Raw genomic sequence first — 19,707 nt, forward strand, 5'->3', positions numbered from 1 at the left:
GATATTTGTGGAGCTCAGAGGCAAAATGACACATATCCTATGCTTTAGCCATAGGATATGTGTCATTTTGCCTCTGAGCTCCACATTTATTTATTCTTATTTTGTTTTCCTATTTTTTGTTAACAAAAATGAGTGAAAACGATTTAAACTTTCGTGAAATTATCTATGTAAGGACATCCTTAAACGTTTGATACGAAAATTGAACCAGTACTTTTCCCATTTTAAAACATATTCTGGTTTTTTCGGTCCAGCTGTTGTGGACACAATAAAAAAAACACATTGAAGTGTTCACTATAAACTACAGTTTATAGTGACAATTTCAAGACTATTCCGCTGAATCGAGCGATGCATACAATTTTTAAAACATTTTAGTGACCTATATGTCCGCCTTTATCGTAAAAAAATATTCCAGGCAAATCGAATTCAAGTCATTTGTAGCTTTTCCTATTGCATGCATCATAATTTTTCATCACAGGACATTCAATTATTTCATTTTCACAGTAAAATATTTGAATTTGTAAAATAAACACAAACCTTTAGACGAGAATCCACTCAACTGGCATGCAAATGCCGAGAGAAAACTCGATAGATGGAGCTATCAACTGTTCCCAAAAATTAATTTCTAAGCTTTTATGAATTATTTCAATGGATTATTCAGATTTTTATGATTCTCAATTCATAAAAGCTTGCAAAAATCTCTCACTTTTGTTTTCGAACATCTCCTTGACATTTGGTTTTCCAGACTGAGTTTCTTAACCAAAATAAATGGAAACAATCGAAATCTTTGTGAAATCATTGATATAGGATATCTTTAATCATTTGATTTGATATGAAAATTGAAGCAGTTCAAAATATAAGACATTGTATAAATGATCAGTAAAAAGTTAAAATTGAGCAGTAACAAAGACATTTGAAACAGTGATATTATCGTCGAAATTTCGGAAAAAGGAAAATAAAGAGCTTTTCATTCTATCTGCAATAGTTTTAAATATTAAATACATAAATTAGACCCATTTTTGTAAAGATTTAAGTTTTTTACTGACCATAATTAAATATTTTACTGCTCATTTTTAATTTTTTACTGCCCATTTTTTTATTGCTCGTTTGCTTTTTGCCAAAAAATAATGAAGGGTGATTATAACTATTAACACTTTAAAACAGAAACTAGGAATCCCTGGTACATATTTTCTCTGCTGACAATTTACTGGCATGCAAGTATCAGAAGAAAACTCCACAGATGGCGCTATTAAACTGTTCACAAAATTTATTTTTAAACTTTTTTACGAAAAAGTACAATCAAATTGAACTTTTTCTCATCAAAGCACATCTTTTTCATTTGGGATTGGAAATTTTCGAACAAATTTTTTCGACAAATTTTTCAATGTAAATGGGGGATTAAACTTGAAGTGAAAAAGCTCAAATTTGGTTAAAATTCACTACAATATTTTTGAGCTCTAATTTTTCTCTACTGATTGTGAGATAATAATTTTCATACAAATGTTCAACGTAATGTTCTTCGGCAAGGCTATTACTCTTCTCGAGTAAATAAACCACAATTCGAGCTTTTTTCTTAACAAATTATCCATAATAAAAAAAATGCTTCATTTGCTGGTTGATTTAGCCTTGGTCTTGGTAAATCTGTTAGAAGATTATTCATTTAACTTGGAAATCAGTCTTATAAAATTAATAAAAATAATTAATTAAGATAAAAAAGCAATAATCTAGGGCTATAAACACTTAGCTGAATTCATATTGATGCTCTGTGAATCAGTCATATTATTGCTATTATTAACCTCATAAAATTTAACGATCCCATTTCTTATTCCTGAATTGCCTTCTGCAATTTTGCAGGAGTTCGAGCCGCACCACTTTGGGACTCGGAGAAGCAACAGTTTGTGGGAATGCTCACGATAACAGACTTTATTAAAATCCTCCAAATGTACTATACATCAGCAAATTGTTCCATGGATCAGTTGGAGGAGCATAAATTGGATACATGGCGTGGTGAGTTTCATAACGATTATTAAAAGAAGAACGTTTACTGAATTAATGTTTTTGCCGTGTGATAGATGTCCTCAAAAATCAAGTGGTTCCTTTAGTCAGCATCGGTCCGGATGCCTCACTGTTTGACGCTATTAAGACACTCATTCACAATAGAATTCATCGGTTACCAGTGATTGATCCCTTAACAGGAAATGTTCTCTACATTTTAACACACAAACGTATTCTGAGGTTCCTCTTCCTTTATGTAAGTTGCAGGGAATGGATTTTTTTAGTTGGTTTTAGAAGGGTTTTAAAATAGATTTTTGCAATTATCTTGGGCAGATTAATGAATTACCAAAACCATCGTATATGCAAAAGACACTGCGTGACCTGAGAATTGGATCCTATGACAACATTGAGACAGCCACAGAAGATACCAGCATCATTATGGCACTACATAAATTTGTGGAAAGGAGAGTGTCTGCCCTTCCCCTTGTGGACATTGAGGGTCGTCTAGTCGATATTTATGCAAAGTTCGATGTTATTGTAAGTTGATTTTAATTACTTCAACTTTTAATTTTTAGATTTTTGAGATTTACACTGAGTTCTTCAAAACTGATATATTTTAGTAACTAAACGATTAGTTACAAATATCCCTTTTCGAATTACCGATCTTACCGATAGTAGAATCGGTTAAGAGAAAAACTACCGATTTCCGGTATTTCCATCCAAAGAAAGCGCTTTGGCTGACCTGAAATGTTTTTTATTGAACTTTATGAGCTTTTCAAAAAACCCTAAATCATTCAATTTCCATTGAAAATTAACTAATCGTGATTTTTGAAAGAATTGATACACAAAATCTAATATTAAAAACTTCAAAGTAGTTTTTTGGAGTACTTTAAGGAAGCTTTTACAATGAGAAAAAACGGGGGTGCGATTAACTTTTTTCCTCAGAACTTTAACACGTTTTTTTTTGAACGTTACATTTTTTTAGAAAAGACAGTTATATAATATAATCCCCATAATCCCTCGATTTTTTCACCTCCCAAAATTTCCACTTTTCACCCCCCGGAGACCACTTTTGTCAACAAATCTTCACGTTTCAGACGATTTCTGAGAAATGTCGTCACGCGGTTTGTCCGTCTGTCCGTCCGGCTGTCAGCAGCTCTAGAGGCCAAACGGTTAGAGATAGAGACTTGGGACTGGGACCTCCAGGGGACCTAAGGATCGTTAACATGCCCCTCATTTTCCCCCCACCCCTCCCCTTCTCCTCCAAAACCATGTTTTTTTGGGATTTCTCGAAAAAAATCGCACGGATTTTTTTCATTTTTGGATATGTTTTATAGATTACCCAGGTGGATATTTCGTCCATATACGAAAATGCCGTTGAATTATTCCTAATAACGGTTTTTCAATCTCAAAGTTTAAAAAGACACTAGAGAGCGCATTTATCAAGCAAATGGGGTCATGTTTGAGGTCGTTGGAAAGGTCTTGGAATTTCCGACAAAACTGAACCAGTTCCAATCGGTTTTGAATCGGTAATGAACCGGTTCATAACCGATAAATAATTTTTATACGAAATTCAATTAAATTACTCCTGAGGTGTATTTTGGGAAATATTTTGACTGATTTATAAGTCAGTTCAAATCGGTAATGAACCGATTATTTACCGATAAGTAATTTTTGTTCCAATATAATTTTTATTACTCTTTAAACTATTTTGTGGAATCTGTTGAGTGATTTATGAATCGATTTAAATCGGTTAAGTACCGGTAAACGGTAAATGATACGAAAGTACTTTTGAGGTATAGCATCTAAGTCACGAGTTCGAGCATTTCGCAAAGCCTGGGACGCTTTGCCACCCCTCTTTTTAACGAAAATTGCTTCTAGTTTGTAGACACCACTATGCACTTTCAAAGCTTCTTACTTTAATTCTACCAAAGCCCTGTTTGGTCATTGATAGTTTTCGTGAAGTTCTACAACATCTCAGAATATAACAACTTCATGTGATGATAACGATGATATTCGATATTGAATATTTTGAACACAAGACCGTGAGCATATTGCAAACTAAACGATTTTGAATAATGTATTTCCGTGCAATTAATATTCCAATTGGTGTCTGAAAAGGATTTTTATTCACTTCGGTCCTAGAATGTCGACGGGAATAAAACAACAAAGCCAAAAAAAATATTGAAATATCGACACTGAGAAAAAAACGGGGGTGCGATTAACTTTTTTTCCTCATAGCTTTAATACTTTTTAGGTGCAAAAATATATCAACATTTTTTAACCCATTCCTTACCATGGTATTATACATCAAACGCAAATTGAGTGATTTTAGATGATTTATTCCTGGGCAGTTTTTATCTGAATTGCTGTCGGGAATGGATTTTTATAACTTTAGTTCTTCAATTACTTGGGAAAAATAGTCCGACAGAGATGGAAAGACATTTTGTTATTGTTTTCTTGCTTCGCGGAAGGTCTTGCAAAATTTTTGCTCAAAATGGCGAACGGAAAAATCGACATCCCGTCGAATTTGTTAAAATTGACCTTCATCCTCTTTTCTGATTTGAATTCTGGTTGTCAATTTATGTTCTTGGATAGTTAGTCTATCTAAATCAATAGAGTTTGTAATGAATGACTGTAAAGAATTTAAATTCAGTGACCGTTAAGGCGTGTGTTTGACAGCAGCTCCCCGCGCCCCCATAATAGATAAAAAAAATTTCTTTTCAGAAAATTCATCTATTAATCTGTAAGAAATTTATCCCAAAATATGAACATTCTATCTCAAGTATTTCTAATACATTGACTGAATGGGTTAATGTTAATTTTACACCTTTTTAAGGGTAAAATTAACATGAAAAAGGGTTACTTTAACCCGTAATACACCTAAAAAGCATAATATTTACACCGATTTCGGATCAATAATGCAGGGTAAAATTAACATTTCCGGAATGTTATTTTAACTTTTTCGGATTTCTCTCAGTGGAGGAAAACTTTGACATCGCGTCGATTTTGATAATATTTTCCCCCATACTCTTTCTCGATTTAAATTCTGGATGGCAAATCCTTTTGTTAGTCAGTTACATTTTTTCACAAGAATCTATTAATCTTTGAGGAAGAGATTCCAATATTTATAAATCGGTTAAATTTATTTATGAACCGGTAAACCTGTAAAATTTAATCAGTTTTTTCTTGAAAGGTTCCCGGAAGGGAAATGGGAATGATTTTCTTTTGATTTTTTTTGCATGCAGAATTTAGCAGCCGAGAAGACGTACAATGACTTGGATGTGTCCCTGAAGAAGGCCAATGAGCACAGGAATGCATGGTTTGAGGGTGTCCAGAAGTGTCATCTGGATGAGACACTGTACACGATAATGGAGAGAATTGTAAGGGCAGAAGTCCATCGTCTAGTCGTTGTCGATGAAAATGACAAAGTCATCGGCATCATCTCCCTCTCGGACATTCTGCTCTATCTCGTGCTGCGTCCCTGCGGGGAGGGTATCGGGGGCACGGAGCAGTCTGTCAGGGCGACAGATTTGGCCAGGCAGGCGTCAACGGGCAGTAGTCGAGGGGATTCCAATAGTGCATCGGGATCGAGGAGTATTGACAACATTGCTGAAGAGGAGGAAATTGTGGTGAATGTGGAGGCAGTGGAGCCTGTTGTGGAGGCCACAGAGGCCCAGGAAGAAGAGGAAGAGGAAGATGAGCCTGACAGGGTGTCTGTGGAGTCAGCGGAAGAGCCACAGATGACAACGGAACATATTGAGCCGGAGGAAAGGGTGAAGGTTTGTGATTCACCAACGCGAAGTCTCAATGAAGAATCTGCTGGACAGAATTTAATCAATTCGACAAATATTACAAGGGAAGTCGCCATGGTGAGTGAATAAGAACAAAAAAATAATTCTTCCTCCGGGACTCTAGGACATTTTTTTCTAAAAGGGAAGGGAAAGTATCAAAGAGGGTTTAGTGATTGGGGGACTTTGACAAGATATTTCACACGACGACATTGGCCTACGAGCATGAGACTTAGTCCCGCAAACTGGGATAAACACGGATGATAGAAATTTTTGCTGTTCTTCTATTTTAAATCACATTTTTTATCCAATTGACAAACTTTTTTTTTCAATCCCTTTCTGTGGTTTTTAATGCAATTTTAAGGAGAAATTTGAGGTTTTCAATCAAAATCACGCTCAATGTTTTTATTTTAAATAAATAAATATTGAAAAAAATAAAGGCCGCATATTTTAGTGCCTTAGTCGCTTGTCGTCGTCACAAATTTGTTATCCAAAGAAACCCTCTGATTTTTTTAAAATTTTTTCTTCCTCCGAAACAGATTGTGGTGGATTTTCTTTTGAAATGTCCATTTGATCGGGAATAATATCCAACTTTTATTGGATAAAATTTTTGATCTCATCGTTTTAAGAGACTTGTCGGCATTATTGGGTTTTCAGGCAGTTCCTGCGGAATAAAAGAATTTTAGGCCACGCCCCTTTCAGGAGTTCTGGTCAAAATTAAAGTTTTTACAGCAATTTTTCAATATTTTATAGTGGACTGTGAGAATCTTAACTCTGATAAAAATCGCTCGTAAAAGTTTTGTAAAATCTCGTTGCCCCGAAAAGTAACGAGATGTTTGGCTACCCCTGTCGCCATAGCGATTTTTGTAAAATCTTTTCATTTTCAACAAGATATCTTGTTGATAGCGGATACTGCACATTTTTTACTAATAATATACAAAATCTTGTAAAAGTTTTGTCAGTATTCTTTTTTTATTCACCAAGAAATGACGATTTTTTAGTCGGAAATGGTCTCTAAAGTCCTATTTAACCATTTCCTGCAGACAGCATACCGGCGTATAATTGCTATATATAACAAAAAGCATGAAAATCCTGATTATTATATCCACAAAATTGATAAACAATTTGACAGAAAATATTCCAAGACCATTTTGAGAGAAAGGGATAAAAATGGAAAAGAAAACGATATATTTTGCAACGCCATCTATTGAGAAATTACCATGAAAACCAGATTTTGAGAAAACTTTTAGAAGAATTTTGTTAATTAATTTTGGTGGATTCGGTTTTAACAGGAAATCTTGTTGAAAATGAAAAGATTTTACGAGAATCCCAATGGCGACAGGGATAGCCAAACATCTTGTTACTTTTCCATATAAATTGACTTATTTTACAATTTTTTTACGAGATTATTTACCAGATATTTTTTTCAAAGAACCAAGGAAAGAGCCACGACCAACTAATTCTTAGTCACAACTGTTGCAAGAAAAATAGACCACGCCTACAGAAAACGTTTAAAAAAGAAAATTAAGTGACTTTTACAAAAATTACTACATTTAAAATGTAGATAACTGTGGATAAAAAAAGTTTTCTGGTGAGGATAATGGAAAAAAAGTGGGCGTGGCGTTAGAAAAGGTGTGGCTTAATATATTCTCTTCAAGTTGTCGTTTGCTTTTATGAACCATACGCGTCACTGACTGGACTTTATGCTATATTTGAGTCAAATAATGAATAATTGGTGCTAGAGAAATATCAGAAATATAATGCCCTTTGGATGAGCTCAAATACCAACAGAAGGGCGTGGCTTATTTTATTTTCTTCCCATCCTCCCTGATTTCCATCAATCTTACAAAACAATTGAGTTTTAATGATTTTTGGATCAGATAATAAATAATTGAAGTACGGAAAATATTGGGTTCCTTTCATGAGCTCAAATATAAAGAAGAAGGCGTGGCTTATTTTAGTTTCCTTCCATGGGACCTAATTTCTATCAATGTTACGAAACAATTGAGCTTAAATGGTTTTTTGTCAGATCTTAAATCATTGGAGTTCGAGAAATATTGTGTCCTTTTGATGAGCTTAAATACAATCAATTTGTTCAAATAAGTGGGCTTGGCTTATACTATTTATCCTCCCTGCTTCATAATTTTCCAAAATTTTACAAAACAATGAAAGTTTAAGTAGTTTTTGGATTAGGTATTTAATTATTGGATTTGACGAAATAGCAAGGGCATTGGATGAATACAGATACAAACAAATAGGCGTGGCTTCATTTACCTATCCTCCCTACTTCCTCACATTGAATAATATTAATTAAGAAACAATGAAGTTTAAATGATTTTTGGAAAATATTATTAAACATCCAGATAAAATAATTAACTTTGAATGGGTTGCAATGCAAAGAAGTTAATGGAATTTCAGAAGAGGCGTGGCAATACGTGGAATTAAGGGGCGTGGCATTTATCCTCTAGAGCATACACAGTTTGTGCGTATCTAGTTATAAAAAATAAACTCCAACGTTTTAATTTCAATTTTAAATGTCTTATAAAAGATTCCCAATTAATCCTCTTTGACCAAAGAAGTTTTGTAGGGGCGTGGTTTATTTTTTCATGGATACAGTTCTCAGGCAAAACTTCGGAAGAAAATACTGATGAATTGTTTAATATAAATTGATAAATATTGAAAATCGTGAAATCTTGCTTTCACTTGGCCTTAACTCTCAAAGAAGGAGGGGCTTAAAACTCTCAAAAGGCGGGACTTTCAGCAAAACGTACCAATGTCGACTACCTAATCAAATGGACACTTTAAAACTTTCCACTACAAAAAATTCCCAAAAAATGAATAAATAAAAAAAATCCTGAGTGAAAGAGCTTCATGAAACTCTCTAATTCAGTTTCGGATATACAACGATATTCCATCCTCGATTATGGAAGATTAAAAACAAAATTTAAAAAAAAAATACAGAATAAAATCAATTGATAATGAAAAAATGCAAGTAAGAAAATTCACCAAATTGATGTGAAATCAAATAATGTTCATTTCCGGGAGGAAAAACAAACTGGAATGAGATATCATTTTAGTAAACAGATACAAATGTAAGGATATAAAATGAAAAAAAAATCCAATAAATAGGATGTGATATATATTTGATGATAGAGAGAAAACAAGAGAGATATGCGTATGATGATTAGAATAACACATTGTCCTTTTCTTGTATATTTTACACACAAAAAAAACTTATATATATTTACTAAAAAAAAAAGAAAAAAAGCGGATGGATAAATTACTGAGAAATGAATTTATTAATAATAGCGAGAGAATAATTAATGAAAGATTGGGACACTCCCATTTTACATTTCAAAGAAAAAAGCTGTTCTAAAATTTTGTGGTTGGAATTGTCAGAATTAATCACAAAAAATCGGGAATAATACTAAATATAGAAAATCGTAGATGACAAGGGGTAGAAGACTGTGAGGCTCACAGTTCACTCGAGTGGCCGATTGTCGATCTTCTGCAAATTGTGCTGATTTGTCGATCTGTCGATCTCTACAGGAGTCGGTTCGATCTTTGCGTCTGGTGATCTCTAAAACGATTGACATATTTATTGATATTTTGCAGGGATCGTTATGACTTTACGATTTGTCGATCTCTTCAAAAATGGTGTTTATCAATCTGTCGATATTTTGCAAAGATCGACAGACAGACAGATCGCCAGCAAAGGCATCAATTTTTTACAGCTTTTACAAAGATTGTGCTGAAATGTCGATCTGTCGATTTCTACAAAGATCGTTCAGATTATCGATTTTCCTATATTTTGCAAAGATCGTTCTGATCTTTCGATCTGTCAATATCTACAAGGATTATCCGAGACGTCAATCTCTTGCAAAGCCTTCACTGAAATGTCGGTCTGTCGATCGCTACAAAGATCGTTCCGATCATTCCAATTGTCGATCTCTACAAAACTTGTATTGATCTATCGATCCGCAGATCTTTTACAAAGATCGCTCCAGTCTTTTCAAAGATTGTGCTGATTTATCCATCTGTCGATCTTTTAAGAGATCGTTCCGATTTCACAATTTGTCGATCTCTTCAAAGATTGTGCTTATCAATCTGTCGATCTTTGGTAAAGATTGTTCCGATCTTTCGATCTGTCAGTCTCTACAAGAATTGTCCAAGACGTCAATCTTTTGCAAGGATTGCACTGAAATGTCGATCTGTCGATTTCTACGAAGATCGTTCTGATATATCGATCTTCCTGTCTTTTACAAACATCGTTCTGATCTTTCGATCCGTCAGTTTTTACAAGGATTGTGCGAGACATCAATCTTTTACAAAGATTGCAGTGATATGTCGGTCTGTCGGTCTCAACAAGGATCGTTCCGATCATTCCATCTATCGATCTCTACAAAAATCGTATTGATCTATAGATCTGCAGATCCTTTGAAAAGATAGCTTTAATCTTTCAATCTTTTCAAACATCGTGCTGATTTATCCATCTGTCGATCTTTTAAGAGATCGTTCCGATTTTACAATTTGTCAATCTCTTCAATGATTGTACTTATCAATGTGTCGATCTATGTTTAAGATCGTTCGGATCTTTCGATCTGTCAGTCTCTACAAGGATTCTGCGAAACATCAATCTTTTGCAAAGATTGCACTGAAATGTCGATCTGTCGATCTCTACAAAGATCGTACTGATCTATCGTTCTGCCGATCTTTTGCAAATCATTAATTGTTTTCGAATTGGAGATCTCTGCGAGGGTTTTGCAAATCGACGATTTCTTCAAAGATGGTGCTGAAATGTCGATTTTTACATTTCTACAAGGATCGTTCAGATTTATCGATATTCCTATCTTTTACAAATATCGTTCTGATCTTTCGATCTGTCAATCTCTACAAAGCTTGTACGATACGTCAATCTCTTGCAAAGATTGTGCTGAAATGTCGATCTGTCGATCGCTACAAGGATCGTTCCGATCACTCCATCTGTCGATCTCTACAAAAATCGTATTGATCTATCTATTCTCCGATCTTTTGCAAATCATTTGTAGATCTCAGCAAAGATTATAAAAATTGTCGATCTTTTACAAAGATTATGCTGAAATGTAGATCTGTCGATCTCTAAAAGGGTCGAATCAGTCTTTCCATCTGCCGATTTTTTGCAAAAATCGTTCTATTCTCTCGATTTATTTACAGATCATGCTGGTTTATTAATAACAATCGTTAGCAGAGATCGTAACGATTTTTCGGTCTGTCGTTCTCTATGAAGATCTTGCAGATCTATCGATCTCTCAATCTTCTACAAATATCGTTCTGATATTTCAATCTGTCGATCTCCATAAAGATTGTGCGAAACGTCAATCTTTTACAAAGATTGTGCTGAAATATCGATCTGTCGGTTTCTACGAAGATCGTGCAGATCGGTTGATCTGCAGTTCTTTTGCTAATAACGTTCTGATGGTTCGATCGCTCTATTTCTATAAGGATTGTGCGAAATGTCACTCTTTTTTTTAAGATTGTGTTAGCAATGTCAATCAGTCGATTTCTACAAAGATCGTAGTAAAGATCTTTCAATCTGTCGATCATTTACAAATATCGTTCTGGTCTTTCGATCTGTCAATTTCTACAATGGTCATTCCGATCATTCCATCTGTCGATCTTTACAAAGATCGTACTGATCTATCGATCTGTCGATCTGTCGATCGGTCGATCTCATGTACAGATCGTTACGATTTTGCGATCTATCAATCTCTTTAAATATCGTGCTGTTCTATCCTTTGCTTGGATTATACAGAGATTGTAATGATCTTTCGATCTCCTTAAAGATCATACTGAGTTAGATCGATTTGTCGATCTAACGATCTTTACGAAGATCGTTCCGATCTATTGATTTGCTCTTATTTTGCAAATATCGTGCTATCTTTTCCAAAGATCGTGTCGCTCTATTGATCCTTTACAAAGATCGTACTGATCTACCGATCCTTTTTGCAGAGATCGTACCGATTTTTTGACACAAGATCAGAATCAATAAATTAATGAGTCGCTCAAGGTCCACTATGAGAGCCACTTGTTCACCATCCCTCGTCAATTGATTAATTTTGATCAATTCCTCACCCTGTTTTCCGGAAAGCACTTGCAGAATTTTTCCATAAACACTGTGAAGCTAAATAATGTAAAAAAAAATATTAAAGAAAAAAAACTTTTTTGTACATAAAGCATGGCATAGAAGCTGAAAAAAAATCGAAAACTTCACAAAATATCTTCTGAAAAGGTAAAAAACAATTTTAAAAATAACATTTTTATCCGTTACCAACACTTATTGTGCCATATTAAATCGCGCAGCACACAAATAAAGAAAAAACCTATTAAAAAAAAAAAAACAAAAAAATAAAAAAGGAACAATTTATCAAGGAGAAATAAATCCTAAAACAATAAAGCAATGCTTCTTGTTAGACAGAAAAGAAAGCTACTGAATAAGATGTTGAAAACTTTTAATAAATGGATAAAATACAGAAAATAAAACAGAATCCTAGTGAAATTAAATAAAAAAAAAATATAAATAAATAAAATAATAGTAATGCTTTAAAGTACAAAAAGAAATATTGGAGAAAAGCCCATAAGAAGAATTTTAAAATTAACAACGGCAAAAGAAGAAAATAAAAATATTTTTGTAGATAGTGAGAAAAGGATTTGGCGCTAAAAAGTACTTTTAAAAAACAATTTCTCAATCTTTAAGTACATTTTTTTTTAAATATTTGATAGAAATCCTAACATTTTTGTGTCTCTGTCTTAAAAATCATTGTGTACTTCAGTTTTTTTTTGTTTTAATTTCTTATTTTTTCGATTTTTATTTAAAATCCTGTTTTTTTTGACAAAGTAAAAAGTTTATCAAAAGCGAGAAAGGAAAAAAATATAAATATTAGGATAACTTGCAAGAAATATTTAAGAAAATACAGATGATTATTAATTAAACAAGAAAAAAAATACTAGGCGACATAATGAAAATATTTAAAGAAAATTGATGATCTTCATAAGAAAGATCATCGGAAGTGTATTTAAATGAAGATAAAAAAAAAAGAAAAATCCACAGAATAGTGCGAAAAAGAGACTATAAGAAAACGGTGAAATATGAAGGAGAATAAAAAGGACACTAAGTACTTTCATTATTTTATTTACAATTTATTAATTAAGTTTAGTAGGAATGCAAATAAATTTTCTTAACGACAGATCACTTTGAAGATTGAAGTCAATCCCACATTGACTTTCTCTCGAACAAAAAAAAAAGAGAGGTATCAGCGATCTAAAGAATTATATAAAACAACAAAGGAGATTTGTAAAGTGTACAGAAAAAACTGTGAGATAGAGAAAATATTAAAAATTTAAAAAAAAAAATAAAAAAAAAGAATTTAAAAAACAAGGATTCTTAAAGATCGCGATAGAGAAAAAATGATTGTGGGAAAGGCAGAAGAAATAATGTGAGAAAAAATATTGCTGCAATTAAAATTGATAAAACAAACAAGAGAATTTGATTTTTCTTTTCATTTTTCGTCATTTCATGCATTCATTTAATCATTCGAAGTTTAATCATTCGAAATTCCTCTGTAATGGTTCCGGCGGCTCCAGCACACCTTTTAGATCAGGAAAATTTCATAAAATCAATATTCGTGTACCTTTCCTTCTCTAAAGATCTGCGTATGTCTATCCTACTCCTTCGCATTCTTCTTCTTCTATTAAACATCACACCAAATTGAATTTAAAAAAAGGTAAGAAAAGGACGCGATTTTTGATTTCATGAAATTTTATTGATCTAAGAGGGTTGCCGGACACATAAAGCATCAAATTAGTGTGCATACAACTGCTGAATTTCAGTGTCTCGGCTAAACAGTAAAGGGAACTCAAATCCGGATTTTCATATTTTCACATAAAACTAAGCACAAGGTTATTAAAAGTTAGTAAAATCCCAGCAGCGAAAGTAAAACTTACATGTAAGGCATGTAAATGATAGTGATTTGTATGGCTCCGTGTAAGCCTTACTTTTCAACACAACATGCAAGCCATACGAAAGCTTTGCAAGTGTATTGCTTTCAAAATGACTAACATGTATGGTATATGAAAGCGTACACTATCATGTAAAAAATAAGTAAGGCAGAGTGTAAGGCTTTCTTTCAATGAACATGTAAACGATACAAAAGCTTTACAATGTATTGCTTTCGTAATATTACTATATAAGGTATATGAAAGGGTACACCATCATGCAAGGCTTTTCAATTTTTAAGTAAAGTAAGGTGTAAAGCTTTCTTTTAATCAACACGTAAACTATCCTAAAGCATTACCATGTTTTGCTTTCATCAAATTTAGAAATAAGGTTATATGAAAGTTTATAATGTCATGTAAGGCATAAGTACAGCAGGGTGTATGTCTTTCCCTTCTTCGACAATAAATCATTATGAAAGTTTTACTACGTATTGTTTTCAAAATAATCAACATGTAAATTTTATGAAGAATACATTATCATGTGAGACATAAGTATGCCTTACGAATGGCTTACTAGAAATTTTCACTTTAAGAATATAATTCATGCGAGCTACACCGAAGTCCTCCTATAAAGATTCAGTTGAATTATTTTATTTCTATTCATCAGTGGGGCTTATTTTAACTAAAACCTACTTTTAAGATGAATGATTATGAATATGATTCTTATGATCATATTCTAGAGTGACTTTTCTAATGAGAGTCACTTCAAGTTTTGAAACGAATGCTTTTCATGACAAGCGTTCGTCGACCTTACATCTAAGGCTTACGTATGTGACAAAAAAGTTGTTATACAATGTTAGGCGTCCGTAAAAGTTAGTTTAACGTATGGCTTACAGATGGTCCTTTTTAAGGCTTACCTAGAGCATTTTTTGTCTTCTGGGATGCTTTACATGAATGCATTTCTTATGGTTTACAGTTTACATGTATTTATTACTATAGTTTCACAGAAGTTGCTTACAAATGCTTTACATGTGTATTTATGTAAGGCATCCTTAAAAGCCATAAAAATGCATCAATAGCTTTCCTATGCCTTACAAGTAAGGCTTATGTAGGTGACAAAAGTGTGGTTATACCGTGTTAAACCGGTTTTCTAGAACATTTGAACTTCATGGGACTAACACCAGGGGCGCCACAGTCGAAAAACAATTTCAATATCACATAACCTCAATTATCTCGACTGTCGCTCAACCGACTTTGATGATTACTTCGACATACTTGTAGAGGACATTATGTCTACATTTCGTCCATACATCATTTTCCGCTCTGATTACGCTATCTTTCCGATTTTGGCGTTTAATTGTTAAAAAATTGACTTTTCCAACAATAACGCTTTGAAACCGCTCAGTTGCCAATTCGACTGCTTCTGCTCGACCAAGACACTTAAAATAGGGTTTTAAATGGAAAGTCTCATAAAATACAACAATTCATTGATATAGTTGAAGTTCAACAAATGAACACTTGGGGCACTCTGGATGAAAAAACGAGTTAAGAAACAAAAAACCTCGATTATCTCGGCTTCTGAGTAATCGATGAGATCAAGTTCTATGGCAAAATTATAGAGAACATTCTGGTCTACATTTCACCCATATATCACTTTTCTGTCAGTCCATCCAAATCCTTGATATTTTGGTTTTAATACAAAATTTGTATAATTTCACGAATTTGATTCAAGATAACTGAATGGTGTCCCCCAACTTCAGCTCTAAATCGAATTTGCGTACATTTCGAGTTAGCTCACATTAAGAATCTCACCTACAATAAGCCGGTTAGGATTATCTGTCCCTTTTTTTTTTAACACTTTACTGTTTCCAAGCTCTTCTACATAATCGACTTTTCTTGGTTCCAGTTACGACTGTTTTAGTGATTTTAGAACACGGCGTGGACTAGAGAAAACAGTTGAGACAGGAACCAATATAAAGAAAAGTCGATAATGCAGAAGCACTTGAGAACAGTAAATTGCTAAAAAAAAAAAGAATATGTTAATTTTTCATTGGAATAACACCAGTATATACAAATCCAGAATAATTAGAAAAATGAGCTGTCCATCAATCCTTTAAAAGTTTGAAAATTTTCAATAAAAGCGGAGATAAGGATTTTAAAACCCCTTGAGACCATGTTTAAAATCATGAAAAATTATAATGACTGTTTAAGATAGGATCGCTTTGAAATCTTGATCTCAGAATAACGAGCAGTATAGGGTAAGTGTTCCAAATTTCGGCATAGTTGCATGCAAGCGTCAAAGTCTCAATTTTGAAATATAATATTTTAAATACAAATTGATTTTTTTTATTCTTTCTTCTGAAATAGTGTTGCTTGGAACCTTATAAAGTGTTTACCGTCTTTATTTACTCTAAAATCATTCTTAATACATTTTAAAATGAATAAAAATATAGACATAGCTTTGGTGCCCTATTTCGGCCACCTTCATTCTCATAGTTCCTTGCCCTTCGGGAAAACTTCCAATATCTTTTTCACGTCATCTCGTTTGTCGAAGCTACATTTTTTGTTATTCTTTTACATTGTATAATCTCTAGAGTACGTAAAATCTAAAAGTTCATGGAAATTCGAGGAACAAAAAAGGTGGCCGAAATTGCAAGCCGGCCGGAATTTGGCACACTTACCCCTAATAAAGAAAGATTTTTTGATAGTAAACTTTTCAACCTGTCCTTTATGTGTTGCTCAAGCCCAAATTCAGAACGAGCACTGAACTATACATTTTTTAAATATATATTTTTCATCAGGACAAAATCGTATTATACCCAATTCCAGAAAAATTAGCTGTCTATCAATGCTTTGAAAGCTTCAAAACTTACAATGAATGCGCAGATAAAGATTTTAAAGCACTAAAGCACAGATTTTAAAATCTTGAAAAATTATAAAGACTGTTTAAGGTGAGATCCGCTTTGAAATCTTGATCTCAGAATAAGGGGCAAAATAGAGGCCTGAATAATTAATTTACCAATACCTTTCTTATGCATCATCAACGATCAAATTCGGTCAACAAGAACAGGAATTATAACCATTTTAAGATTTATTTGTATCTTTATTATCTTGTGTCAGGGGAGTGGACATTCGTTTTTCGACAAATATTTACCAAAATCATCTCCACAAAACTTGCGCCAGAACTTTAGATCCTTTCTAACTTACCTTTGAACCTGTGCAGAAAAAGAATCTTATCCTAGAAACTTAACTACACTGAGAGAAATCTGAAGAAGTTAAAATGGCATTCCGGAAATGTTCATTTTACCCTGCAGTATTGATCCGAAATCGGTGTAAATATTATACTTTTTAGGTGTATTAGGGGTTTAAGTTACCTTTTTTCATATCAATTTTACACTTAAAAAGGTGTAAAATTAACATTAAAAAATGTTGATATATTTTTACACCTAAAAAGTGTTAAACTTATGAGGAAAAAAAGTTAATCGCATCCCCGTTTTTTTTCTCAGTGATACGAGCTCCACAATTCTGTACATTAATTTTATTTTATAAATTACATTGATCTCTTAAGTTATCACATTTTAAACACTAAAGTACACAGAATCCTTAAACTCTCGATCGATGGGGAGAAGATGGACTTACCAGGCGGTGTCTCTTAAACGATCAAATGGCCCATATTTTTGGAGTTTGGACTGCAAAGAAATCCCAAAAAAAAGTTAAATTTTTAAGTGATCGCGACTGATCAGTTGAGGATCTATTGACCTTGACTTAGAGCTCAAGCTTGACTGATTCAACAGTTCCTCGCACTTTCTTCTCATCCGTGGCGTCGTCTGAGATTATTTGATTTGGCACGAAAGTGACTTGGTGCGATTGATTGAACACGGTGTCGGCAACACTGTCTCGATCGTGTTTGTAGGATGGATCAGGACTGGTCAGACTGATCCTCGATCCACTTGCCACCAATTCACTGTGTAATTGAGTTTCCCAAAATAACAAACAAACAATTCATGCATTGCGTGAACTCGTGAAATCGTGCAGGTGAGTGCAATTGGTGATTGGGGAGTGATCTTGATCTTGAGATCGAGAGTGATCTTTACCTGTCTTTTGTCTGCATTTCGGCGTTTACGGTGAGATCGCGAGATTTCCTGAAGTCACATTCCACGGCAAATGCCGCATCTCCGGGCATCACGAGATCCGGCTCGTGTTGCACGATCACCACATTGCTGTACAGCTCTCCATCCTTAACCGTCTGACACTGATCCAGGGGGAACTTGAGAGTGAGCTTCTTGGCATTCCTGCCAGGCTGTGGCTTAGCAAAGCATGGCTCGGATTGCTTATAGAAACTCCCTCGAGTGTACATCACTCCCGTGAATTCCTTCTCAGTCTCCAATTCCACAACCATTGCATTAGATCCACATCTCAAATGCACCTTTTCCAGTCCGTGAGTTGAGGGATTAATCTGGAAGGCATCACTAAGATCCTGCTTCCAGACATCTTCTCATCACCAAAAAAGAAATAACATGAATTATCCACTGGCACTTTTCCTTTGAGATCTATCACAGAATTACCTTCGGACTTTCCACTAGATTTCTCAGCACAGATCACTTGAATGAAGATCACCAGGAGAAGTGATTTGAAAATTCTCTTGATCATCTTCAACGTGGAATTTTGTCTTGTTTCCTCCCAAACGATCAACACAAATGAGACACTGATGAGCAACTGTGGGCTCTTCTGATCGCGCGAGTCACCTTTTAAAGTAACGGTAATCCCCCGCCACATTCATCATCATCTTCGGAAGCGAACAGCCCAACGATGATTTTTGAACTCAATCGTGTTCATGCTCAGGTGAACAATTAATAAAGGGTGAGGATTTTCTGGCGGGAACTCCCTTCCTCATCGATCAGCTGTGATCGCGGTGATCAATATGATCAATTTTAGAACATTATTTAATTATTTTCGAATTTATTATCTAAAAGTTAAGTACATTTAAAATAAAAAAAACCAGAGGATTTATGATAAGTTTCAGATGACCGTGGAGTTTATTATTTCATTTCCCTTATGCTTTAGAAAAGTGCAAATGGACTTTCCATGAAAATTCACCCAAGAGGTAATTTTAAGCCACGCCCACTGCGGAAGTTTGAGCATACTTTAATTGTCTGCATTGTCAATGTATATAATTAATGGGATACTACATACTACCTAAGCAAAACATTGCAATCGATGTAGTTCTAATATGAGCCCGACAATGCTCGTTAAAAATAGGCCACGCCCACAATTAATCTTATAAGGCTTGGAGATATCTAGTTAAATGTATGCGAAAACAGGAAAAAAATTACACTAATACTGGTCGCATTTTTCAAAATTAATGTCACCCCCTTGATACCAACTGAGTTATTATCATATCCTATCATTTAACATGTCGCGTCGATCAATAAGTCCGTAGACTGATGCACAGATGGAACCACTATCAAAAAACTTAAATATATCTCTAATCAGCCATCTTTAAAATGATATGTGTCAAAATTTGACAGCAATCGGAGGGCCATTGGTTCTCAAGTTGCAGTTTTTAGAATTAATAAACCTAAGCTTTTTTTAATGGAAAAGTCTTAGTTTCGTTTTTTGATTATACACCCGTCAAATCATTGCTCTACCTGCCGATTTTAAACGGAGGTTTTTTGAATTGTAACGGTATATTCTAGTACATTCAGAGAAAATCTGTAGATTTTCGGCAGAAATTCTTCCGAAAATCTGCAGATTCTCGGCAGAATTTCTGCATAAAAAATCTGCATAATGTCCATTTTCTCAACAAAAATATTGTTGATTTATCAAGAAACTGCATCAGTTACAAAGAAAATGGTATGCTCTGCTTAACAAGCATTACCGATTAAACATTTTAGATGAGTAAAATGATTCAAGGCAAAAATACTAATTTCTTAAAAATCGCCCATGAAATGAT

The 19,707-nt window shown here is 34.0% G+C and overlaps 2 protein-coding genes across 2 annotated transcripts in view; one reads left to right on the top strand and one right to left on the bottom strand.

The window, feature by feature from the left end:
* The window catches only part of LOC129799236 (uncharacterized), a 144,223-nt gene extending 130,919 nt beyond the window's left edge, over positions 1-13,304 (top strand). The window contains exons 11-15 of the mRNA XM_055842952.1: positions 1,852-2,004; positions 2,070-2,248; positions 2,326-2,529; positions 5,241-5,864; positions 5,929-13,304. Coding sequence (XP_055698927.1) covers positions 1,852-2,004; positions 2,070-2,248; positions 2,326-2,529; positions 5,241-5,864; positions 5,929-5,973 — 1,205 coding nt within the window. The 3' untranslated portion in view covers positions 5,974-13,304. The remainder of the gene's footprint in view (positions 1-1,851; positions 2,005-2,069; positions 2,249-2,325; positions 2,530-5,240; positions 5,865-5,928) is intronic.
* Positions 13,305-17,388: 4,084 nt separating this feature from the next.
* Positions 17,389-18,506, bottom strand: LOC129799241 (uncharacterized). The gene is made up of 4 exons (XM_055842957.1): positions 18,320-18,506; positions 17,849-18,245; positions 17,514-17,718; positions 17,389-17,443 (listed from the first exon to the last, which is right to left on the bottom strand). Exons 1-3 carry the CDS (start codon positions 18,402-18,404, stop codon positions 17,520-17,522), a joined length of 681 nt encoding a protein of 226 aa, XP_055698932.1. The 5' UTR covers positions 18,405-18,506; the 3' UTR covers positions 17,389-17,443; positions 17,514-17,519.
* Between the last annotated feature and the right edge of the window lie 1,201 nt (positions 18,507-19,707).

Source organism: Phlebotomus papatasi, chromosome 1, assembly GCF_024763615.1.
Source record: "Phlebotomus papatasi isolate M1 chromosome 1, Ppap_2.1, whole genome shotgun sequence".
Lineage (NCBI taxonomy): Eukaryota > Metazoa > Arthropoda > Insecta > Diptera > Psychodidae > Phlebotomus > Phlebotomus papatasi.